The sequence below is a fragment of the Dermochelys coriacea genome, chromosome 5, assembly GCF_009764565.3.
Source record: "Dermochelys coriacea isolate rDerCor1 chromosome 5, rDerCor1.pri.v4, whole genome shotgun sequence".
Taxonomy (NCBI): domain Eukaryota; kingdom Metazoa; phylum Chordata; order Testudines; family Dermochelyidae; genus Dermochelys; species Dermochelys coriacea.
The window spans coordinates 71591933-71618410 of NC_050072.1; the positions used below are offsets into that span (position 1 = coordinate 71591933).

The 26478-nt window shown below is 40.0% G+C and overlaps 1 protein-coding gene across 1 annotated transcript in view; it reads left to right on the top strand.

Annotated features, from left to right (window-relative positions):
* Nucleotides 1-26478, top strand: part of CAMK4 (calcium/calmodulin dependent protein kinase IV) — a 302575-nt gene that overhangs the window by 148137 nt on the left and 127960 nt on the right. Inside the window, exons 3-4 of the mRNA XM_038403756.2 lie at nucleotides 6667-6729; nucleotides 7389-7471. Coding sequence (XP_038259684.1) covers nucleotides 6667-6729; nucleotides 7389-7471 — 146 coding nt within the window. The remainder of the gene's footprint in view (nucleotides 1-6666; nucleotides 6730-7388; nucleotides 7472-26478) is intronic.

The window sequence follows — 26478 nt, forward strand, 5'->3', positions numbered from 1 at the left end:
ACTAAACTACTGTAACCAGTGAACTGCTGGCAGCTAGCATTGATTTTACTACTACTTCTCAAAGGGTCTGATTCTGCAACGCTTACACTCACTGCGTGGTATTTACTCCTGATAATAGCCCTGTTGGCTTACTCACGTAAGTAGCACACAACATGTGAAAGGACTGTAGACGCAGGCTCAGATAAATTGTCTTAGTAGATGTGTGCTTTGAATTTGTAAAGTGCATCCAGGCAAAATCAAAAGTGGTTCTAGTTTTGTGAAAATGTGTTGGTCGGATATTGGTTTGCACAACTCAAACTAATGGTTCATATCTGGGTGTCTTTTATCCAAACATTTGGGGTTGTGGGGTATTTTTGGATAAATGGTTCACGTTTGGGCCCATTTTTACCTCTGTTAGCTTAACAAAATTTATGCAAAAATATATTATTAGCAAGAATTTAAATGTGATTTTTAAAATACAATGTTTTAAAAATATTTATTTCAAATTGCATAATTGTTTTCCTAGCAAAATGATTGCCTTCAGGAATAGATAAACCTCAGTGACAGAATTGTAGATGCTTGTATGCAGGATAAACATCTAGCACCAAATTCAGACCTTATGTAAATAGATGCATCTTCCATGGAAGAGGCTGGACTAAATTAAGTGGTGACATATGTTGTGATACACGTGACACTTTGCATGTGAGTTGGTAAGGAAATGAATGTAAGAGGTAAAATAGCATGATTTCCCTAATGACTGTGTTATGTAGGCTGATGCTCTTACCATATAGAGATTTTATGTTTTATAGATATAGATACACAGACACACACACACACTCTCTCTCTTCTGTTGCTAAGATTTATCCCCATAGCCATTTTTTGGTTATCTCTTTCCAGGCTGTTTACAAATATCTAACTATGTTAGGTACTTACATGGCCCCCATTACTGTAGTATCCGAGCTCCTCATAATCTTTTAATGGAAGTTTCATTATCATTATTTGTCATATGTGGAACTGAGGCACAGAGAGCCTCCATGACTTGCTCGGTGTCACACAGGAAGTCTGTGGCAGGACTGGGAATTGAACGAGTCTCAAGCTAGTGTCCAAACTACTGGACCATCCTTCCTCTCTTAATATGTTGCCATCAGGTGGATAAAATCAGGATCCTGTTCCTTAAGCTCTTTATTATACCCTAGCAATACCCATTTGGTTCCAAAGGGAAAACTCAGGCATGTTTACACTACAAATTACTTCAGTATAACTTACCTCAGTCAGGGGTGTGAATAATCTGCACCCCTGAGTGACATGGACAATGCTTTGTCAGTGGGAGAGCTTCTCCCACCGACACACCTACCATCTCTCGCGCAGGCAGGAGATATTAAGCAAACGGGAGCTCTCTCTCCGTCGGCTTAGAGCGTCTTCACCACAGGTGCTACAGTGGTGCAGCTGTTGTGTAGACAGTCTTATTGCATACCTATTGCCAGATATTCATAATGCATGAACATGTCCAAAAATAGAGAAAATGAAGTGTGTACTGTTCAGTTTGACGCCTACAGCATGCTGGAGAAAGTAGATTGCCACATTTAAATAGCTTTCATGGGGGAATATCTACCTTGTGCAATATTTTGAATTCATTTGCTTGATATCTATTGGGTTAGACAGACATTTTACAGAGAGTATGAAAACAAGTCCAGAATTCATCAGTCTCCAATCTCCTTAAACCTTTCTAGCTGGAAGGAATTGACTTTGAGAATCTAGTAAATATTTAAAGCCTGATCCTCCAAATCTTCACTCTCACAGGTAATCTTTACGCACATGAGTAGCCTCATTGATGTCGAGGGATTGCTCCTTTGAGTAACGGTTTGCAGGATTATGCCCATACTTAGTATTTACAGTCACAGCCCCCTAGTTTTTATATCAGCTCACAAGAAAGTAGGCAATTGCCTTACCTGCAAGTCCTAAAAAATGTCCAGTGTACAGACTTAATACACTTACTGAATGCCAAGTTACTGACTTTATAATACTAGAAATACTTGTAATTTTTATAGGGCTGTGATGGCCCTTCAGAACACTTTGTACAAAAAAGGCTTTGCACCACTGGGATTTAGATTCACTAACGTTACATATCCACAGATTTTAAGATCAGAAGGGACCATTATGATAATCTAGTCTGACGTTCTTCATAACACAGGCCACAGCACCTTACCCAGTAATTTCTATATCAAGCCCATACCTTCAGTTTGAGATATAGGATAGCTTTTTAAAAGATATCAAGTCTTCCTTTAAGGATTTCAGTTATGAAGAATCCACCACAAACTTTGCTAAGTTGTTCTAGTGGTTAATTGCCCCCCTTTGTTAATTTTTTTTTGACTTATTTATAACATTGAATCTTGTTATGCTTTCTTCTGTTAGATGAAAGAGGCATCTGTTAGAAATCTCTTCCCCATGTCGGTACTTGTAGACCATGATCAAGTCACCTGGTAACCTTTCTTCCAAATAGATGGTGCTTATTAAGGGTATTTCTATACAGCAGCTGGAAGGTATGATTCCCAGCTTGGGTAGACATACACAAGCTAGTTCTGCTTGAGTTAGTGCACTGAAAATATCCATGTGGCCAGGGTAGCATAGGCAGTGCCTCAGGTGACCCCCGTCGGAGGTCCTAAATACGTATTTGGGTGGCTAGCCCATGCTGCCCCCCAGCCACACTGCTATTTTTAGTGGACTAGCTTGAGCAGAGCCAGAATTATACCTCCCAGCTGTTATGCAGACATACTCTTAGTTTCTTGCTATACAGTTTTGTTCTCCAGACCTCAGATCATTCTTGTAGCTTGTTTCTGAGCACATTCTTTTTGCAAAGTGGACACCAGAGCTGGACATGCTATTTCATCAATGGCAATGCAGAGGTAATACTACCTCCTTACTTCTACTTCATATTCCCTGGCTTATATAGCTAAGGATTGCATTCTCCTTCTTAACGACAAGATTGCTGATTGTTTCCCATGACCCCAAAGTCCTTTTCAGAGTCACTGCTTTTCAGAATATAGTTTCTGATTTTAGACGTGTTTCCCATGTACATGGTTCTTAGGTGTATGACCTTGCATTTGGCTGTGTTAACAGGCATGCTGTTCCAATGAGTCCATCTAATCAAGCAATCCCAATCGGTCTGTATAACTGACCTGTCCCCTTAATGATTTGCCACTCCACCAATTTTTTTTTTTGGTAATTTTGCAAATTTTACCAGTGCTGGTTTTATATATTTCTCTAAATCATTGATAAAAATATTGAATAATAATCAGCTGAGATCAGTTCCCTGCAGCACACCACTAAAAACACCTCCTTTCAATGGCAATTCATCACTTACAATTACTTTTTGAAATCTGTTGGTTAATGCTAACAAAACTATTTTATTGTTCAGGTAATGCTGCTTCTTGAGCAACAAGAAGCTCCCCTCATTGTGGAGATGAGTATACAGCCTGAGAGGGCATGCCACTTGTGAGAAAAAATGTAATCTGAAATTTCAAACTGAGCCAGTACCTTTGAAGTTTAGGAAAATTTGGTTATGGGCCCTCTGTAACACTCTATACTTCAGGAGAGCGCCCTATAATCCCTATAGTCCTCATCTATATATAATTGTGATATTGCATATAAAGCATGTCATCTGAGGTATATGGGGAAAGGTTATGAACTGCTGAAATCCATTGTTCCATCTAAAAGTATATCATTAATGCATATCAAATTATAAGAATTGTGTTGTATGGTTTTCACTAAAATATGCTGTGGGTTTGGGAAGCGCCCAGATAGATACTAGTTCTTCAGAGACGATGACAAGGGAGGTAACCAATGGCCGGGTGGGTGCTGAACAGACATCACTAGCCATTGTCCAGCAGAGTGGTAACAGCATCTGGAGGAGTTTGCTGCTGGTCACTAGCAAAGCATTGTGAGAGACAGCCCAGGTTGGAGAGTTAATGCGGCACAGTGGTCTCACAGTCTCAGGCTGCACCCCGGGGATCCCATCAAACCACCCATTTCACTTACACTACTATTGTGAAAATCATGGGAGGTTAAATGCACCTGGAGATGTCACAGTTCCATTTTCTTTTCTTCTCTGACTCTCCAAACTTTTGTGGAGACTGTCCCAACTAGAGTCAATCTATGTGTTCTGCTTGGCATCACATATCGTTATCATTAGATCACATTACTCATATTTCCAGCTTTGAAATGTAGTAATCCAACCTTTCAACTTCCATAGAAGTTAAATATGCCAACCGTTAGAATTTGAAAAAGCTATTCTAAAGGACAAACTAGAGAAGGCAAGATCTAAGACATGATGTTTACTGTCTTCAGGAGCTAGGGAATGATGCCAACTACACCTCACTCCATCCACACATGGCTGCTTACTAAAAAAGTAGCATTGGGTGAGAATATCATCACCACAATGTTAATGTTTTGATATACTTGTTAACATGTAGGAAGGAAGTGGGATTCAAAACCAGAAGATAGACACCCATAATGCAATAGTGATGAAAACTTCCAGATGTATAACTCAATATCCCTAGTCTCTGCTTTGGAACAAGCCTGCATGGCCTGTGCTGGGATAATAAACTCCCTGCGTTGTTTTGTTTATTTTAAGGGGGGCACACATAGAACATAAGTACAAAGATGTTGCTTCCAATGCAGTGTGGGACTTTGGGAGGACTTATTCTTTGAGGTCAGTTTGATTGACACATTCTGTGAGTAGTCTATTGATTACCTTTATTGAAGTTTATCTGGCTTGCTACTATGAAGCAACTTTACAGAGAAATCCACACAGGGTTTTCACTCAGCTATTTCAGTAGCTTTTCATTTTTGCCTCTTCATGCTGGTTGGACAAGGGAACCCCTTCACAGTGTCTCTTCAAGGTTGCTCTTCTTTTTTGGTCTCCGTCAGAGCATACTAAAATGAATAGCTTCAAGGAAGGACTACAGGTCTAATTCTGTACTTGCATACACCACTTTCACCCCAGTTTAACACCATAGACTTCAGCTGACTTACACTTATGTAAGTGAGAGGAGAATTGAGCTTTATATCTCCGTTGTAATTTTGAAAATGAAAAATATTTAAAGCTTGTTGTCACTATGTTGTATTTATTCCCTGTTGAAGCAAAATGTTTCCCTACAATCGAGGTAAAAATTTAGGAAGCTTTTGTTTAAACACAGTGCTGCTTCTTTCCAAATGGTATCCTGCTTCTATAACATGAAGGCTTTTAAACACATTTGTTTCTTACTGTCTAGCCACAACCATGATAAGTACTCAAGAATATGCCTCCACAGTACAGGCACAGACCTTGAGTATAAAGTTCCACTTGTTCATCAGGCAATTTTCTACCTTACACGGTGAATTACCTTGGATAACATTGAGTTTTTGTGTGAAACAAACAAAAACCCCCACACAGGATAGCTAATGCAACAGGACCATACATTTAAAAAAAATAGTTATGTCACAAATATTTCTACAAACTGTTCTAGGAAATGGAAAAGCTATCATTTCTGAAGCCTGTACAAGAAGAATGAAATGCATTTGAGGGTGGAATCCTTTATATTTATTATTCTCTGTTATTATAACAGAGTTACCTTTGTCCATGTTGATAATGATTAACCTACTAATTCTTACTGAATTAGGGACATTTGAAACGTTAATTATTAGCATTTTCAGTATGGCTCTTCGTTTCATGAAACGATCTGTTACTAGGACAGTTCTTCCATCAATTTACTGGTTACTTTAGCTAAATAAATAAAATAAACCTCATGACATGTTTTCAAACTTAACAGGTTTTTTTTTTCCTTGTGCACTTCAGTACCTGAGTATGATGGGGTACACCAACCCTCTTCAAACCTGGAAGGGGTTAACCCTCTTCCTCCCGCTAGTAGGAGCACCATTGTCATCCTGAGTGAATGATCCTGCGGTGCAGTAGGGTTGGACCAGCTGTGGGGAATTAGTCCTCAACTTTACTATAAGTGAGATGTGCTGCAGGGGAAATGGAAACTGAATCTGGAACAAGAGACAGGATCTTGGAAGAGTATGGTTATTAATCAGCAAATGGGAGGAGGGTCCTCCTTAGAATTTAATTGAAATGAGGTGCACTGTATACCTTTGCTTTAGAGGTGTCTCTGAAGCAAGTCAAACCTTACACCTTGATTTGGGCTCCAGCTGAGGGATGTTTGGCCCATACAGGGGCGTGACATCCTTTACGTTCACCTTTTAATTTTATAGCAAAATATATCACAAAGGTATAAACTCCACCTAAGCATGAAGAATCCTTTCTTTCCCAACTAACCTGACACACACTGTTACACACATCATGCTGGGCCACATCCATCCTCCGGTGTAATGGAGATGCACAGGGGCAGAATAGCAAATACAATCTGTAGCCTCTTTTTCAGGTTTGTCTTTCATGTGTTTGCTGTCTTGCAAGGGCTTGCAGCAATGTGAATGTTACAGAGAGAAAATTTACATTATTCCAGACCATGGGCAAACTCTCATTCTCTTCATACAGAAGGATAATTACCAGTTAGACTTCAGTGCAAGAGACACAAATCATTCTTCTAAGAAATCTAGCAATCTGCTGATAGACATTTTCCTGTAATGCCATTAGATGTTTCTCAGATGAGTATTGCAGTCACACTTCACATCTTTTTTTCTTTTAACCAGGTAGACAAGAAAATTGTCCGAACTGAAATAGGTGTTCTCCTTCGCCTCTCGCATCCAAATATTGTAAGTGGGTATTTTTAGAGTATTTCACTGTGTCTCCTCTCATTAACAATGTATTCAGTTTCTGAGACTGCAGTATTGATCTTCATAGCTCACATTGTATGCTAATGTATTGGAGGCTTTGATTAAAAATCCGGGTTTTTATCTAAGATCTTTGGGTCAGAGTTACATTTTAAAGTAAATTATTAAAGTTTCCGCTAAATAGCAAGACAGAATTTACAAAAACAAGCCTTTTGCTTAAAGGGGAACCTGGCAGAAAAGGGATAAATAGAGCCAGCTGGTGGTGTCATTGTTGTTACTCCCTGGAGAGAGGGAAAGCCTTGCCTTTGTCTTCAGGGACTTCCTCTGTAAGACTCCTGGAGAGGTCCTGATGGGCCAAAAAGCCGTCTGTAATCTTTCTGCATTTGAGAGAGGGTTGCTGAATTATGGGAAGTGAATATGTAGGGATGAAAGAAAGAGGGATCCCAGAGGAGATCAAAAGAAGCAAAAAAGAAATAATTAGGCACCATAAACGATACTTACAATAAATTTCTTAACTGATCTGAGTATGAACCATGTAATCGCTGTTAGTACCATCTTCCACTTCACTACAGTCCCTTTGTTGTAGTCTATTGTACTGTGCATGGACTCAAGTAATTACTCTGTTTGGTATCTTTTCCCAGATAAAACTGAAGGAGATATTTGAAACCCCCACAGAAATCAGTCTTGTTCTGGAGTTGGTCACAGGAGGGGAGCTATTTGACAGGTGGGTGATCTATGCAAACCGCAGCATGCACAAGGAATTTTGTGGTGTTCACCTTACAATGCATTGCTCAACAAGGGTATGATCCTTCAGAATTAGCCTCCTCTTCCCGAGTAATCCTTATATCGGTAATCATTGAAGTAGTTCCATTTGGGTGAAGACTACTTACATGAGTAAAAGTCTGCAGGATCTGGCTCGAAATGGGCATCTGGAAAAGGTGGAAATTTTTTAAAATGAAATTCCAATTAAGTGAAAAATGGAGGAAACAGTCAATAAATTCTAAATAGCATGTAGTGTTGCAGGAGGGGACTCATCAAGCAAACATCAAAGCGGGGTCATGCAAATAGTCAGGTGGTGAACAGGGAAGCGGTGTGTTGTGGAGAGAAGTGAGAGGAACACTGGGAAGACAGCAGACAAAATGCTAGGCAAAAATCAGCTGAATAGCAGATAGAAGAGGGAAATGCCAGATAAAAAGTTGATCAACTTAGCAGTGAGAGAAGCCCTTCCCCGCATTTAGCACTTGATTATATCTGTGAAAATTCTGTACATTTGTAAAAGATTCCAAAAGAAAATGGTTAAATTCTGCAGGTTATTTAATGATAATGCTTCATAAACCAAAACATTTTGGTGTCTGTGTATAAAATTATGAAAAATCCTGTAACCTATTCTTTTTGGTAACGTTTAATGCTGGGGTTTTTTAAGAGAGCTATTTATTCTTGTTTTAGAGCAAAACACACACAAAGCCTTCATTGCTCATTTGTTGAATAAATCAATTGTACTACTGAACTAATCTACTGATGAACAATGCTTTCCAAATCGTGCAGGATCAGGATATTTAATCTTCTCTTCACTAAGCTTAACTGTTTAAGATTTAAATGGAATATAATATAAGTATGCATTAAAGAAATGGAGCGTGAAAAGCACTTTGATTTGGGGAAACACAAACTTGTCCTTTTTCTATGGATAATAGTTCATGCATAATAATCAAAGCAATAAGCTCAACATGAGCAGTTTCTGAACGCAGCAGAAGCAAACCCTTCTCTCACTCCTTCAATTCAGAAAGAAGAAAAGTGTGCCTGTATGTGCATATGCCATATCCAGTCACAGCAATAAGGCAAATCATAGTGTCAGTTAAACCACTAGAATCCAGTAAGCTAGCATGCAAGGAGACAGTACACCACTGTATTTATCCATAAAGGAGACTTGTCTGGCAGGTGTTTGTAGAGTATCATGGAACAGGAAAATATGGACATGCCAAAGAAATGGTTTGTTGGTCTGTGAACAACAATAATTTGTGAGGTTGGGGGTGCTGAAGGTAGCATCTGCTACTATCTCAACTTACGGTAGCTGAATGCAGCCCAACTTTGAAGACTGTCTGGGACTTGCTTTCACTTTGGAAGCTGGGATTTCATGCTCTAACATAATGAAGTTTTCACATGACAGCAGCCTTTTCCTTAGGCTGTAATTTCTCTCTCAGGATTGGGCCCTCCATGAAATTTTACACTTGGAGTAACAAGTCAGCTGCTACAAACTGCCCAGCTGCATCTACAACATTGCTAATTGAAGCAAAGAGATTTTGCCAGTACCTAGAATTATGGTACACCCTTCTGATACTGGTGATGAGCATCTCTGGAAATATTTGCAGTAAATTTTCACTCTACGTGTGATTTGAAAAATCATCAAGTATTTTGCATCAATTATTTCTAACAAAAGGCAGTGGCTTCCTCTCCAGCAGAAACATGAACATTATTTAACACAGCTGCGCAGCCAACATCTTTTGCACTAGATTCATAGATTCCAAGGCCAGAACAGACTATTGTGATCAGCTAGTTTGACCTCCTATATAACACAGGCCAGAGAACTTCCTAAAATAATTCCTAGAGCATCTCTATGGCATCCATTTTTTGTTCTTAGATGTCTACATTTACATGTAGCCATATTAAAACACATTATTTGCACCCAGCTTTCCAAGAGATCCAGATCACTCTGTATCAGTGACCTGTCCTCTTCATTATTTATCACTGCCCCAATATTTGTGTCATCTGCAAAGTTTATCAGTGATTATTTTGTTTTTTTCCAGGTAACTTAACAAAAATGTTAAATAGCAAAGGGCCAAGAACTGCAGAACATCACTGGAAACATACCCATTTGATGACAATTCCCCATTTACAATTACATTTTGAGACCTATCAGTTAGCCAACTTTTTAAGGCATCTAATATGTGCCATGTTAATTTTATATCTTACAAGTTTTTTAATCAAAATATCATGCAGTAAGTATCAAGTCAATTGTCTTACAGAAGTCTAAGTGTATTATATCAACACTATTACCTTTATCAACCAACCTTGTAGTTTATCAAAAAAAGATAACAGGTCAGTTTGACAAGCTCTGTTTTCCATAAACCCATGTTCATATGCATTGTTTATTTTACCCTCTTTTAGTTCTTTATTGGGAGAGGCCCATATCAGTTGCACCATTAGCTTGCCCTGGATAGATGTCGGGCTGACATGCCTATAATTACCTGGGTCATCCCATTTACCTGTTTTAAATATTGGCACAACATTAACTTCCAGACTTCTGGAATTTACCAGAGAACCATGAGCATTAACATTCCAGTGAGCTCCTCAGTTAGCTTTTTTAAAACTCTCAGATGTGAGTGATTTGGATCTGCTGAATTTAGTAGCTGCTGTTTTCTGAGATTCTAGTGGCATAGACAGTGTTATCATATATGACATGATTACATCATCTGTTTTTTCCCAAATACAGAATATAAATATTTATTGAACACTTCTCCCTTTTCTGCATTATTATTGATAAGGCTAACATATCCATATAGTAATGGACCAATACCATTAGGATTCTTTTTGTTCCTAATATACTTCAAAAGCTACTCCCTATTGACTTTAATTCTCTTGGCCATAGATTTTTTCCTTGTGTCCCTTTGCTGCCCTTATCAATTTTGTACAACTACAGTTTTCTGGTTTATATTCATTAGTATCAAATTCCACTTTCTTCCATTTGTTATATGTTGGGGTTTTTTCCTCTTCCCCTGTAAACCAGGTGGTGTTGTTTTTTCTTAACCTTCCTCCTCGATTTGGGGATTGTGGCTTTTTGTGCCTTGAGTAAGCATTCTTAAACAATTCCCAATTATCATTCACATTTTTTTTGGTTTAAATTCTTCCTTTCAGGAATCTAATATAAACAGCTCTACATTAGCTGTTCCTTCTCCCTTTTAGCTGTGTGAAGAGATTAACAGCAGCACTGTGGTGCTGAAGTAAGGTAGCTGCCCTACAGGTTGTAGTGATGTGGGAAGTTAGACTCCAACTTTGAGACAATCTTCTCAGTCCCCATTTCTTCATCCACTTTCCCTTTTTCCTCACCCATATCTTAATCCACTTCTCTTGCCTCCTTATTCCCTTGCATTTTCACTCGCCAGCTCTTTTCTCCACCTGGTTTCTCTCCTCTCCCTACATGTCCTCATTTTCTTCTCTCCCCTGCTGTTTCTTTAGCCTCACATGTTTTCTCCTACATTCTATACTTTTCTTAAATGCAGGAAATGTGCTGACCTACCTTTAGGAGGCCTTCAGCATTCTGCCTTATGCACGTATATGGCTCCCATTACCACAGTATCTGAGCACCTCACCATCCTTAATGTATTTATTCTCACAACACTTTTTTGTGGTAGTGAGGTACTTTTATCTCCATTAACAGCTGGTGAGCAAGGGCACAGAAAGACTAAGTGACTTGTTCAAGGTCACACAGAACATCTGTGGTTGAACAAGGACTTGAACCAGATCTTCTGAGCCAAAGGCAAGTGTTCTAATCACTGGACCAGCCTACCTCCCTACAATGCACTGGTTGCGCATCTTTTAGGAGTGCGTCATCAGCTGAACTGTAATTATGGATTTAGCCAAGAGTTTCTACTAGAACAAACTTTGGTTTTATTTACTTCAAATTTAGAGTTTGGGCAGCAATAATTATAAAGCCACAATTAGGATTCCAGGGCTAAGGTTGCATTGAAAAGTGCAACTAAATAGGAGAATTGAAAACTAAAATATTTCCTTCCCAAACTCCTCCTGCTTACTGAATTGGTAGGACTGAAGTTTTTGTGATGTTTTAAGTGATACAGTGAGTATTTTAAAGTTACTTGTTTTTAACAGACTTGTTTTTGCTATTCTGGACGAGTTTGATAACATTTCTTCAAGTACCTTTATTAAATATTGATAGTGCTTAAAAACTTCAAACTTTCCACATTTATTCATCTTAATAATGTTTCCAGAATAAGCGATGGTGAGAAAATTAACTGCTATACAGTAAAGGAATTATTCCTATGCCTCTTCCAAATCATCTGCCACCTAATTGGGGCTATCCACACACAGCTATATCCATGTCAGGTGTCCCTTTACTATACTGCTGGGACTTATCTGCAATACCTGCTTTTCCGTTACCATAATATTTGAACTACACATGAGCAATTCATTTCTCAACTGCTTTTACCTCTGCCTAATGCCCAGAATACGCACACAAATCTGGTTGCACATTTGCTGTCTTGTAGTCATAATGCTGCATCTAAACACTCACAGCTGGTGTCAGATTAGTTCTTCAGTTTCATGCACTGTTGGTTTCATGCCACTCTCATATGACAAGATCTGTGTAGTAATAAAATATACATAGCCTTGAGAAATCTTTATTCGTCACACATAATATACCAATAAGTGCACTCACAGATAAGTATAAGAAATCAAAATGTGCTTTCAATATTATATTTCTTCAGTTATATTTTCAAAAACAAGAGAAATTCAAACACTGAAAGAGCAGTCTTAATTCTCTGACTCAGCTGAATTCTATTATAAAAAATCAGAGAACCTTCCTGAATTTTATTTCTCAGACTTTAAAAATCACCTTCTCCTTCATTCATAATACTCAAAGTCACATACAACTTATGTTGCCAAAACATAGCAACTTGAACTCAACCTATGTCTGATAAATAGGTATGGCTTATGTGTTGTGCGTTTGTCATTGAAACACACATTTGTGTTGACATTGCTGATAACTTTTGCCATTCTGATAACTGAACAGATAATGCTGTGCTTTTGGGGTGTGTCGAGTTTAACTTCACACTGCACAGAAGTCTCAGAAGTGTGAGACCAAATGCTGGATCAGATCCTTTCCTGCATTCTGACTGCATTGTGCTCCTCTGGCTCCAGTTCTGTGGAGCAGCCTAAAAGCCAGTTTAACTGGTCACTGGACGATTCCCTCAAGTATGGCAGCTTCTTTACCAAACCCTGCCCAGTCACCAGTGCAGGGGACATGACTAAGGCTTCCCTTCGTCGCACCCTTCCTGGGTACCAAAAGAGCCTCTTGAGGTCCTTGCCAGACAACGTAAATTTGAGCAGTACTAAGGTTGCTCTAATCAAGACCAGCGTCTGGCCTAATGGGCAGAGAGCCACAAGATTTGGGAAGGAGAGAACAAAGCATACTTTCATACCCCTTCTCACCCCACAGCTGCAGTGATTGATGCTTAGCCGCAGGTGTGGAGCTGGTCATTTATATTTCTCCTGAAGATTTTGACTGGGGAGAGGAGAGATTAAATCAGTTCTTGAAAGTAATTTCTCCTTTGGATGACTTCAAGCTGAGCAAAAATGTAGTGACAATTTGTGTAAATAGGCTCCATGTTATTTTAAAATGTAGATAATCAGAAGATAGAGCCTGGCAGCTTTTCTCATCCATTTATTGTAACAGGAGAAATCTGAGTTAATCCTGATGGCTCTACTCTTAAAGTGTCTTCAAAGTGCTTGGGCAATGTCTTGAATTTTAGTTCAAATATACAGAGTCAAACATTTTAATCTGAATTAAAAGCCACAGTAGGAAAAGAGTTTAGGCCCTATGACTTCAAAGGAATGCAAATTCCTTTTTGATTTTTCCGTGCATTGAAGAGCTCCTGATGGAACCATATTGCCTGCTTACTATTCTTCCTGTCTTTCCTTTGCATCAGAATAGTGGGCAGTTGTGTATTTAATGTTGTCTCTTTGAGAAACTGCCAGCTCTCTTGAACTTCTTTATCCCTTAGATTTTCTTCCCATAATTCTTTGAGTTTGTTAAAGTCTGCTTTTTTAAAAAAAAGTCCACTGTCCTTATTCTGCTGCTCTCACTCCTTCCTTTCCTTAGAATCATGAAATCTGTCATTTCATGATCACTTTCTCCCAAGATGTCTTTTACCTTCAGATTTGCAATTAATTTTTCCCTGTCAATCAAAATCCAATCTAAAATGGCGGTTCTACTCGTTATTTACTCCACTTTCTGAAACAAGAAGTTGGCCCCAAACATTCCAAGAACTTATTAGACAGTTTGTGTTTTGCATGTTACTTTCCAACAGATGTCTGGGTAGTTAAAGTCCCTAGTTACTACCTGTTCTTGTGTTTTGGATATTTCTATTATTTGTTCTAGAAATACCTCATCCACCTCTTCTTCCTGATCTGGTCTTCTTTCTTCATGGTCTATAGTAGAACCCCTACCACGATGTCACCCCAATTTTTCTGCTTATCTTTATCCAGAGACTTTCAAGCTTCTTCTGGGCCTCAAAACAAGTGTCTGTATCATTGATATATAATCCAGCACCAGCCTTTGTCTCCTCCTTTTGGTGGAGGTGTGCTTGAGCCTCCCTGCCTTGGAGATATGTGGCTATTCTTCCTCACTTTTTACTCTGCTTGTCCTCCCTGAACAAGCTATACCCCTCTGTACAAATATTCCAGACATGAGATTTATCCTGCTCAGTGTCTGTGATACCATTTAAATCATAATTTAGCTTATGTACTAGTACATCCATTTCTTCCTCTTTATTCCCCATATGCCATTCCCCCACTAATTTCCACTTTTGTTCCTATGATCCTGCTGTAATTTTCCATGTCCTTCCACAACGTCTAGCTCTGTGTTAAGGTCACCTGTTTTATGCTTACCTATGAAATTTTGTCACCTGCCCTCTTTGAACCTAGTTTAAAGCCCTCCTCACTAGGTTGGCAAGTCAGTGTCCCCAAGATGTACTTTTCCCTTCTTGGTCAGGTGGAACCATCTCTTCCCAGCAGACCTCCTTCATGGACACCATCCCATGGCTGAAGAAGGCAGCACACCTCCTGGGATGTAAGATCAGGCCTCCATCTCCGTCAGAAGGGAATCACTGACTACTGCCACGCTTTTTCTCCTTCTTCTCTTGGTGGTGGTGCACATGAGCCTCCCAGCCTTGTGGACCATTGCAGTCTGCTCCTCACCTCCTGTTGCCAGTACTGCATACCAGTTCTTGAGTGCAATGGATGGGGAACCTGGATAGGTGGGTGAAGCATAGACCTCTGCCTAAGATGGCCAGGAGCCAGTCTGTCTTCCCTGTAGTGCAGCTGGTTCATCTTCCTCCTCTGGTGCTGCTGTAGTCTTCTCTAGGCAGCTAGCATCCTCCATCCCGAACATCTCCATGTGCATCCTGTCAATGAACTCGTCGTGCGCCTGAGTGCTAGTCAGGCAAACTTCCTCCTGCTGCTGCAGTAGTCTTGCATGCTTCCTGATGGACTCCACCAACAAACACCTCTGATGCTGGATGGCTCCTTCTGCCTGGCTTTTGTTGATGGGCACATGCAGGCCACATTTGCTGCAAGTGAAGACCAGGATCTGGGTGGAAGCTTCCAGGGTCAGGATGTCTATCTGCCTGGGCCCTCCACAGGTGAGGCAGAGGTGAGGTGCTGTTTTCTTCCTATTGTGGGTTCTTTCTTGTGAAGTATCTGCAAGTTGAAGTAAAACTGCCTTCCTCTAATGGCAAACACACCTGGCTAACTACCTTAGTCTCCCAGCTACCTTTGTCTCACCAGCTGTGTTTCACATGACATCCTCAATAATTTTTCTATTCCGTTTCTGCTCTTTTCAGAATAATGGTATTGCCCCTTATGTCTAGTCAATGAGTTTTTCCTTTCCTCTTTCTTTTACCCCCTCTACCCTCTTTCTTGACCTAAAAATAGTATGGTGGTTGATACTGTTAACTACCATGAACTTCCATTGACATGCTTCTCAGTCACCTGGTACAGTTCATTAGAATCTTAGCACCCTATTGTTCTGGCTTTGCTCTTGCCTATTAAACTGTCTCTCCATTATGATAGACAATGGTAGATTTTACTTTGCTGCTATACCTGCCTGCTGTAGTATTTTTCTTGACCCCTCCACTATGTCTCTGCCTTTTCCCAGGCTCACTTTTTTTCTGAAATTGATCTCAGATTATCTTTTCTATTCAGATGTTGTTCATGTTTATTTCCTTCTAACTGTATCACTTCCATCTCACTATTCGCCATACCTTAATTTCAACAATTCCTGGCTGTACTAATAACTTCTTTTTACCCAAATACCAAAACCGTATCTTCTGCAAATTGGTACAAATAGTTTTTGTCACCCCATTTGCCGCCTCAACTCAGATCTACTTTGTCCTACTCAAAAAACCCTCACATTCCCTTTGTTCTGAGGAACTAAGACATCTTGACCACTAATTCTTTTCCGGCTGCTTTCACCCACAGCTGTAAATCTGCCCAATGTCATCTCCAAATTATTGTCTACACTTGACACAATCTAGATCACTCCCATGGTAAACAAATCTGGAGTAGTGTAGATTTGAGCTAATATCTCATACTTTTGTGGAGCTTCCAAAAAACCAAATATGGGTCATGTGGTTCTGGAGAGCTCCCCTTTTGCAGAGATGGCTAACAGAGTGGAAATGAGATGTGGAAAAGGCCAATTTTGGGGCCTTATGAAGCCTGCAGGCCCATCTCTTTGTCCCTGGTTCATGGGAATTAGCAATGGAAAGGCCCATTGGTTCCTCTTCACCTGTATTGCTTTCCATTAATCACTGATGTGTGGATCACTTAGCATATCACTGATTTAGTAACAGATTCCCCTGTGTCTGAGCTCTTCTTTGTACAGGAAGTGGAGGAGGAGTTAGGGAACTGGTTAGGGCTCCCTTATCCTGTGGGGCAGCTGTGCCTCACCCAGCATGAGTTAGAGCAGCCCTACAGCTGCCCTAATTTTCACCAGCAGGGTATGGCCCCTAAGGAACCATATACCAGCTGAGGATCAGCACAACAGAGCTCTGACCTGGCAGGCCCCAGACACTTCTGTATGTGAGGTGTTGGGGAAGGCAGCTGGTACGCAAGCTGGCTCTGTTGGCTTTACTCAGCTGAAAGCTCTCCTCTGCCTGCTTAGAATTGTGAGTCTGGCTCTTAATGTTTTGAACAGCTCATTGGGTATCTCTTAACATCAGTGACTATAGTGATGAGACCCTAGACTAATGACAAAGTAGGGAAGTGTGCATTTATAGATTTGCCAATGCAATTTGGTACTTATTTGCTCTCAAGCGTTTTGTAATGATGTTTTTTAACACTTTAATTGTATGGTCAATACCTTGTTATCTCTGTCATTGGGTTAAAGTAAATTTTATTGTTTGAACTATTTTTTTCAGAGTAACAGAGTCCAAATTTAAATAACTCCCTGTAAATGATTGTAGAAAGCAATTGTTTACAGTACAATTAGTACATTGTTTCTCCCTGATGCACTTAGAAATAGCTGCAACATTAGGTATCAAAACACACACAGCATTACAAATGAAGCACCCCATTTAAACAACGCTGCTGGCATCACTGTAATACCGCTTGGCATAAAAAGGAATGTACCTTTGCGCTCCACTGAGAGATGAGAGTCTGAGTGTTTCACTGGCTGCTTGCAACTTTCAAAACGTCAACTGATAAAATATTAAAGTCTCACTGTTTCTTAGCCCTGTTGAAGGAGGTTGTGCAGCACTTCATTCAAAAGGTCCTTCTGCCTTGCCCTGGCTGTCTGTCCCTGTGAGTTCACAGGAGTCATTAGCATGGGCAATTATAGTCAGGACCAAGGTGTCTATTGCTGGTAGCTCTCTGCGGAAAGCAACCTCATTCAAAATAGATGAAAGTCAATGTGTTACACACAAGGTCTATGAAGCACTTCAGTTTGTTAGATAATAATGTGAAGACTGTGACTCCTGGTGATCTCAACCTCACATACAAACACGATCTCTCCTATCTACCTAGGCACATGGCCACATGGTTGCAGTATAGGCTTGATCCAATTCCCATGGAAATCAATGAGGAGACGCACCCATTGACTTCAATGGGAATGGGATCAGGCCTTATCTGATTGCTTCACAATCAAGAATGAATTTATCTTCGCAATACCCCTGAAAGGCAGGAAGAAGTACTATCATTGTGCAGGTGGGGAGTTAAGGCATCTGCCCAGGACCACACACGAGGTGTGTGACAGAACTGGTAACTGAACACAGATCTCCTGAGTCCCAGTTCAGTGCCTTAACCACAAGACCATCCTCCAGCTCCTGTACTGAAAAAATATGGTTATAAAAATTGGGATCCATTTTGTTCGTCACTGTTTTTCTCTGGGAAATGTGGTAAAGCAGGCGTCTTTGTTATGATTAGATGACAAAAGGAAACTGAAAGTTTTTCATTTGTTTGTTCTTAAACAAAATAGTTACAACCCCAAATCAGGAAATTGGACATGATTATATTCAGAGAAAAGTAGGTATGTTTTACATCCAAATAGCTGAACATCAGTTCCTTCTTTAGATGCTGTATATTTATAAGTTCTAACCTCCGCTCGTGGCTCTGTGTTTCTCCTATAACAATGGGTGAGGTCCCTAACAGCTAGAACAGGAAAGGTAACACATATGACTGCATTGTGATAGGTATTAGGGATGTCAACAGTAATTGAAGGAGAAGCAGAGGTCGCTGAATCAGAGAACAGTGACATGGTTGATCTTAAATTTTGTATGGTTGTGCATCGAGCATGAAGTGTATAGGCACCATATGTTCTAGCTTCTCAGCAAGTTTATTTGTGTTGTTGAAGGAAGACTGATGTAGCAGACTCAGATCTGGGCTAATTTGTTTATTTACACTGTATACATGTTCTTATCTATACTATGCACATAAGTCCTCTTAAATCAGGATAGACCCAGATGTACACAGGCAACTCTGAAAACCCTTGTCAGTCACCCTGAGCCACTACTACGGAAATAGCTGCCTTTATTACGGCCACTGAACCATGCTGTCCTGGCTGCCTTATCACTCTCCAGTCAGGAACCAGAAAAACTGCAGCAAACTCACCCTCAGCCAATTTATAACACTGCCCTCCACTGATCTATTAATCTGTTACCTCTTCTGTAAAACTAAATAAGCCTATGTGCACCTCTGTCTATTTTAGATACTGTGTGTGTGTGTGTGTGTACGTACACGCCCACAAAAATACCCCAGCCTACATTAAACAAATGTTATTTAAGTTGCAAAGTCAAGCACTTAAAAATTGAGTACTTGTGACACCTTAGAGACTAATTTATTTGAGCATAAGCTTTCGTGAGCTACAGCTGTAGCCACAAGTACTCCTTTTCTTTTTGCGAATACAGACTAACACGACTGCTACTCTGAAACCTGTTAAAAATTAAGAAATACCAGATTTACTGTCCTCCACGCAACCTTAATTCTGCCCCCCTGTGTGTCCACCCTGTGCCCTAGATCCTGTTGAAAGGGTCCTGCTGGAGTAGTGTGTAGGGCCATAGCGTGGGGGAAATTAACCCCAGAGTCTATAAAACACACAAAAAATAGTATGTGGTGATTCAATTAAAGGCTTTATAATGCATACACAGCAGAGAGCTGAATTTACGTTGATGGAGACAGTTATAGTGATAGGAAAGTGTTAATTGGAATTAGAGCTGGTTCAAAATTTAAACAAGAATATTTAATTAAACAAATTTTCTATTCCTCCCCTCCCCCCCAGGTGGAAATTTACTGATTTGGGGGTTTAGGGTTGTTTTATTTTTCTCCCTCCACCCGCAGATCTATTTTTCCTTCTTCCTCCTATTTTCAGGAGCAAATGCAAATAGGGAAAAAAAGAGGGGACAGAGAAAGAAAGGGAGAGAAGGGGGAACAAAATTTATGAAACCAAATTTTTCTATAACTTTCATGACAAATTTCAAATTTAAAAATGGTCATTGAAAATTTTAAAATTGTTGGCACCTCTTTCAAAATGTTTTTCCACCTATTCTTTATAGAAGTTTTATTGAAACCACAAGAACAATGATAAAAAAAACCTGAAAGCACAAAAACCCTCCACTTGCCCATTAAATTGCACAAAAGTGACAAAATAACTAATATAATAATGCTTAGCAATTTTCCATAATAGTGCCATATGTTATTTCTGATAGAGATAAGTAAATAGATACAGAAATATTTGTTAGATAAATTGGTACTACTAATTCACATGTAATTTGGATGAATATCTCTTAGAATCTAGTTTCCGTACACAAAAATGGCTGCCTATAGTTAGGCTCCAGAATTGTTATTTAGGGTACTAAATTCACCTGACTTTTCCAAAGTCCTGAGCATAAGAACATAAGAATGGCCATACTGGGTGAGACCAAAGGTCCATCTAGCCTAGTATCCTGTCTACCAACAGTGACCAAAGCCAGGTGCCCCAGATGGAGTGAACCTAAAAGGCAATGATCAAGTGCTCTCTCTCTTGCCATCCATCTCCAGGCTAGGGACACCATTCCTTACCTATCCTTGCTAATAGCCATTAATGGATTTAACCTCCATGAATTTATCCAGTTCTCGTTTAAACCCTGTTATAGTCCTAGCCTTCACAACCGCCTCAGGCAAGGAGTTCTACAGGCTGACTGTGCGCTGTGTAAAGAAGAACTTCCTTTTATTTGTTTTAAACCTGCTGCCCATAAATTTCATTTGATGGCCCCTACTTCTTATATTATGGGAACAAGTAAATAACTTTTCCTTATTCACTTTCTCCCCACCACTCATGATTTTATATACCTCTATCATATCCCCCCTTAGTCTCCTCTTTTCCAAGATGAAAAGTCCTAGCCTCTTTAATCTCTCCTCATGTGGGACCCTTTCCAAACCCCTAATCATTTTAGTTGCCCTTTTCTGAACCTTTTCTAATGCCAGTATATCTTTTTTGAGATGAGGAGACCACATCTGTATGCAGTATTCAAGATGTGGGCGTACCATGGATTTATATAAAGGCAATAAGATATTGTCCATCTTATTCTCTATCCCTTTTTTAATGATTCCTAACATCCTGTTTGCTTTTTTGACTATCGCTGCACACTGCGTGGACGTCTTCAGAGAACTATCCACGATGACTCCAAGATCTTTTTCCTGATTAGTTGTAGCTAAATTAGCCCCCATCATATTGTATGTGTAGTTGGCGTTATTTTTTCCAATGTGAATTACTTTACATTTATCCACATTAAATTTCATTTGCCATTTTGTTGCCCCATCACTTAGTTTTGGGAGATCTTTTTGAAGTTCTTCACAGTCTGCTTTGGTCTTATCTTAGCAGTTTAGTATCATCTGCAAACTTTGCAACCTCACTGTTTACCCCTTTCTCCAGATCATTTATGAATAAATTGAATAGGATTGATCCTAGGACTGACCCTTGGGGAACACCCAAGTTGGGGAGCAATTAACTATACCCAGTTATTTCCAAGGGAGATGCTGGGTGCTCACTTTTGAAAATCAGGCCACTTATTTAGATACCTAAAAAAAGGATTTAGGAGCCTAACTTTGGGCAGCCATTTTTAATATACTGTTCATAAATTAGATGGACGTACAATGTAGTTGTAAAGTCTGAATCCATATAGAAGCTAAATGCTACGCTCCATTAACATACAGAGATGCTTTTAAAATCAGGGCAAACAGCACACTGAATGAGACTCAAGGTAATTATATTCATTACATTTTAACCCTGGTAATATAAAGAATCTGAGTTAACTTGTTTTACCTCACTTACAAAGGAGCTTGGCTTTGTAACTAACTAAACATATCAAGGCAGCAAGAAATTGGAACCGCATTTCAATATACACATGAGCCATTTGGAAAAGTGTACCCTATGGCAACCATTCTGCTATAGGTTATGGTGATCTGATTTTCTTTTAATGATTTCTGCAGACTTTTCAAACAGTTTTAATCTACAGAAATGTTTCAGATTAGTACATTTTAAAAGTACAACTACAGAAGGATTAAAATAACAGCCAAAATGTTTTTAGATACATGAAAACCTTTATAATGGAATGAGAAATCAAGAAAGGTGAAGACTGTGTCAACACTGGGCCAGATTCTGTCGTCCTTATCCATGCAATTTCCCTTTGAAGTTAATACAGGATTTACACCAGGACAACAGGATCCATTAGCAACACATGGAACAAAAGGGTTAGATAAAAGCACATTGAAAATAGAAAAAATAAAAATAAAAAATATTATTCTGAGATGTTCCTGCCAAGTGATCTGTAATGGGAAAAATATAGTTAGGGGGAGTGTGAGAGAGTGAGAGAGCAGGGAATATTAAACAAAGAGTAAAATCTGGGTTTAAAAATATTTTATATGAATTTGCAGTGCAAGAGTACTGAACATGTTAACAGTTATGGTTATATTCATGTGTATGTATAAAGCATTTTGCAAGATAAATGATATGCTTATCACTTCATCTACTACTGAAATGCAGCCAGCTGCAGAGTGGGAAGGGGCAAGCATTATATCAGAAATATTAAATACTAGTTTAGAGACAGGATGTGCAGATTACCTTAAAGAAAAGACAAGATCCAAATTGTGTGCTAAGTGCCTGGGCTAATTAACTTAAAATTTAATTTGCACTAATCTGCCTGAGATGAAGGAAGCATGAAGCAAATGTTATGCATAAATTTCATGTTTTAGGGTAGATCAGAGGATTGAAAGAGTGGATAGTTCTCTCCCTTGTGCTGGAGTAACTACAGCCCTTGGGTTGAAATAACCCCTACTGACCATGCAGGCCCAAAAAAGAGAAGGACTTGTTCCTAGTTGGTTGGTCTGGGTACTGCCATACATGTGAGGCCTCTGCTTCAAAATAGAGAAGTACTTTCTCCACAGTTGCCATTTTGGGAGGGGAGGGCATGGGGGTAAAAGAAATGTTTGGTGATCTGTCTGCCTCTCTCCTCAAGATGGCACATCCAGCTCTTCAAAGGAGCCGTCAGTCAGAGAAAGGTGCTTCTACACCATAGCCCCTTTAAAAAAAATCTTTCCTGGCTGAGTTATATCAGCATCTATAGTTAGTCATTTCTGCTGTTAAGAACATCACTGCCTACAGTTAGGTGAGATATTTTCTGCCCCTTAGTATTTGAAGGGGTAGTGCAGTAGGACTGGGTAAAGTATTTCCCGAGACTCACAGTTGCTAGGTAGGGGGTGGGAAGTGTGCCTGTTGATAGAAATCCTGCTTTTGGGATTGAGGAAAGGCAGAAAGCCTCATCTTTTCCCCCAAAGACAGAAATAGTAGGGTCAGCCTGCTGCTGCAGAAAGACTATGTGGGGAGCCACTGATTAGAAGATAGTAGTAGAAGTGCAGTTGGATCTGATGGGAAGAGGGTCAGAAGAAGCACCTGCATCTTCACCCTTCTCTTCCGAGTAAGAGAGAAAAGGGGGAAGTGGTCTTCATCTTTACCCACACATCCCAAACTCTCCAACAGCTTCATGAAGTTTTGGGTTTCATAAAGCTCAGATTAATTTTGTGAAGTTCCAAACTTTTGTAGAGTAGAATCCCAAAATTTTTGCAAAATAGCTCAGATTTCCAAAACCTCAGTCTCTGAGAAGTTTGTCTTGCTTTCCTTCAAGGTGTCCTGATTTCTCAGATTTGTTAGGAGGAGAGGAAAATGTCCTCAAGATAAAACTCCAAGACGAGAGGCTATATAAAAATAAGAAATGAGACTGTTTGGTGGGCATCAGTAACAGTCAGAAAGTAAAGCAATGGCTAGAAGGTCAAATGTGATGTCTTGGGAGCTCATTGTGCCATAAGAATTCATTTGTATCTCACTATTAAAATATTCCGTTGCATAATTACATTAAATTCTAATTCAATTCTTTAGCAGTAACCTTGATTACTGTTGCAAAAAAGTGGTAGCGGCGAGGAGAGAAGATCACTTGTCCTGCAGATCTTGAACACTGTCTTCTAATCAAAACCATCTGAGCCTGCTCCTACACGCCCCCCCCCCCGCTTAGTGAGGGATATGTGCATGACAGAGCTGACTTTATGCCAGCCAAGGATTGTGCCATAACGGGGAAATCATCTGCCTGTTTAAGGAAGCTTAAAGTCCATTTTCTACCACTAGAGCAATGCAAATAGGACTTTGGCAGAGCTGATGATTTGGTGCTTAGTTATGTTATACGTGTGGGATTTGCATTGGCTTTTCAACTGTAACTGAACCAAAAATCCTACTATTTAGTTCAGTTTTTTAAAAAATTATCACTTCCATGTTTTGACCTAATATGGTCATTATTCCCAAAGAAACAAACTCCAATTAACTGGAGTTATGGTGGAAACTATTTTCAGAGTAGCAGCCATGTTAGTCTGTATTCGCAAAAAGAAAATGAGTACTTGTGGCACCTTAGAGACTAATACATTTATTTGAGCATAAGCTTTTGTGAGCTACAGCTCACTTCATCGGATGCATTCAGTGGAAAATACAGTGGGGAGATTTATATACACAGATGCACAGAGAACATGAAACAATGGGTGTTACCATACACACTCTAAAGGAGAGTGATTACTTAAGATGAGCTATTACCAGCAGGAGAGCGGGGGGAGGGGGAGAAGAAAACCTTTTGTAGTGATAATCAAGATGGGCCATTTCCAGCAGTTAACAAGAACATCTGAGGAACAGTGGGAGGTGGGCGGGAGAAATAAACATGGGGAAATAGCTTTACTTTGTGTAATGACCCATCTATTCCCAGTCTCTATTCAAGCCTAGGTAAATTGTATCCAGTTTGCAAATTAATTCCAATTCAGCAGTCTCTCCTTGGAGTCTGTATCTGAAGTTTTTTTGTTGAAGAATAGCCACTCTTAGGTCTGTAATCGAGTGACCGGAGAGATTGAAATGTTCTCCGACTGGTTTTTGAATGTTATAATTCTTGACATCTGATTTGTGTCCATTTATTCTTTTACGTAGAGACTGTCCAGTTTGACCAATGTACATGGCAGAGGGTCATTGCTGGCACATGATGGCATATATCACATTGGTAGATGCGCAGGTGAACGAGCCTCTGATAGTGTGGCTGATGTGATTAGGCCCTATGATGGTGTCCCCTGAATAGATATGTGGACGGAGTTGGCAACAGGTAGGTTGCAAGGATAGGTTCCTGGGTTAGTGGTTCTGTTGTGTGGTGTGTGGTTGCTGGTGAGTATTTGCTACAGGTTGGTGGGCTGTCTGTAAGCAAGGACTGGCCTGTCTCCCAAGATCTGTGAGAGTGATGGGTCGTCCTTCAGGATAGGTTGTAGATCCTTGATGATGCGTTGGAGAGGTTTTAGTTGGGGACTGAAGGTGATGGCTAGTGGCGTTCTGTTATTGTCTTTGTTGGGCCTGTCCTGTAGTAGGTGACTTCTGGGTACTCTTCTGGCTCTGTCAATCTGTTTCTTCACTTCAGCAGGTGGGTATTGTAATTATAAGAATGCTTGATAGAGATTTTGTGTTTGTCTCTGTCTGAGGGGTTGGAGCAAATGTGGTTGTATCATAGAGCTTGGCTGTAGACAATGGATTGTGTGGTGTGATCTGGGTGAAAACTGGAGGCATGTAGGTAGGAATAGTGGTCAGTAGGTTTCCGGTATAGGGTGGTGTTTATGTGACCATCGCTTATTAGCACTGTAGTGTCCAGGAAGTGGATCTCTTGTGTGGACTGGTCCAGGCTGAGGTTGATGGTGGGATGGAAATTGTTGAAATCATGGTGGAATTCCTCAAGGGTTTCTTTTCCATGGGTCCAGATGATGAAGATGTCATCAATGTTGCGCAAGTAGAGTAGGGGCATTAGGGGACGAGAGCTGAGGAAGCGTTGTTGCCATAAAAACGTTGGCATACTGTGAGGCCATGCGGGTACCCATCGCAGTGCCACTGATTTGAAGGTATCATTGTCCCCGAATGTGAAATAGTTATGGGTGAGGACAAAGTCATAAAGTTCAGCCACCAGGTTTGCTGTGATGTTATCAGGGATACTGTTCCTGATGGCTTGTAGTCCATCTTTATGTAGAATGTTGGTGTAGAGGGCTTCTGCAGCCATAGTGGCCAGGATGATGTTTTCAGGAAGATCACCGATGGATTGTAGTTTCCTCAGGAAGTCAGTGGTGTCTCGATTGGCTGTCAGGGTGCCAATGGCTGAGATGATATATATCAAGAATTTAAACTTCAGTTCTACACTGAAAAGAAACTGTAAAAATGGCAGTGTGGGGTTCCATGTCTCTTGTGTCTCATTTATTTCCATATCCAATGTGCTTGGTTTACAAGTTTATCTTGTCAGCCCAAAGAGCTCAACCGGCACTCTGAAAGTCAAGATTGGTGGTTCTTTCCTCTGCTTCATCACCAGTAAACGTAGTCCCTTAGCTACATCTGTGTCATCCCATTGCCCTCAGTGAGTTTGCACAAGTGTAAGTGATCAGACACCATAACCAATTCTGAAAATTATGCTTCAGAATGAATAGAATGTAGCTCATACTCTGTCTTAGCTATATTTACTGCAGGGTTAATGGGAGTGTGACAATTTGGGGAAAGTGTATATGTACAACTTCTGAATATTGGTTGATTTTATGAAGTTGTTATATGAAATTGTTGTGTTATGAAATGTCTCTAGGTGGATGTGGAATCCCCAGTTTGCTGATGGGGCTGTAGCACATGCTTATGAGAGATGCTAGTTGGTCATTAAACCTTCATGGTTGCCTACTCAGGTGGAACACCTTGAGACAACGGTTTGGCTGAATTTGGGAGAAGCTTCTCTGGAGGGAGGGGGAGTGGAAAATCCCCAGCAGGAGAACAAGGAAACCAAATGTGGGTAGGGAGATACATAAACTTGAGGGAAGACTTCAGAATCATACAGGAAGCTTTGGGCAGGAGAGAGGAAAAGATGGGTGTGTGTCTGGTTTAAC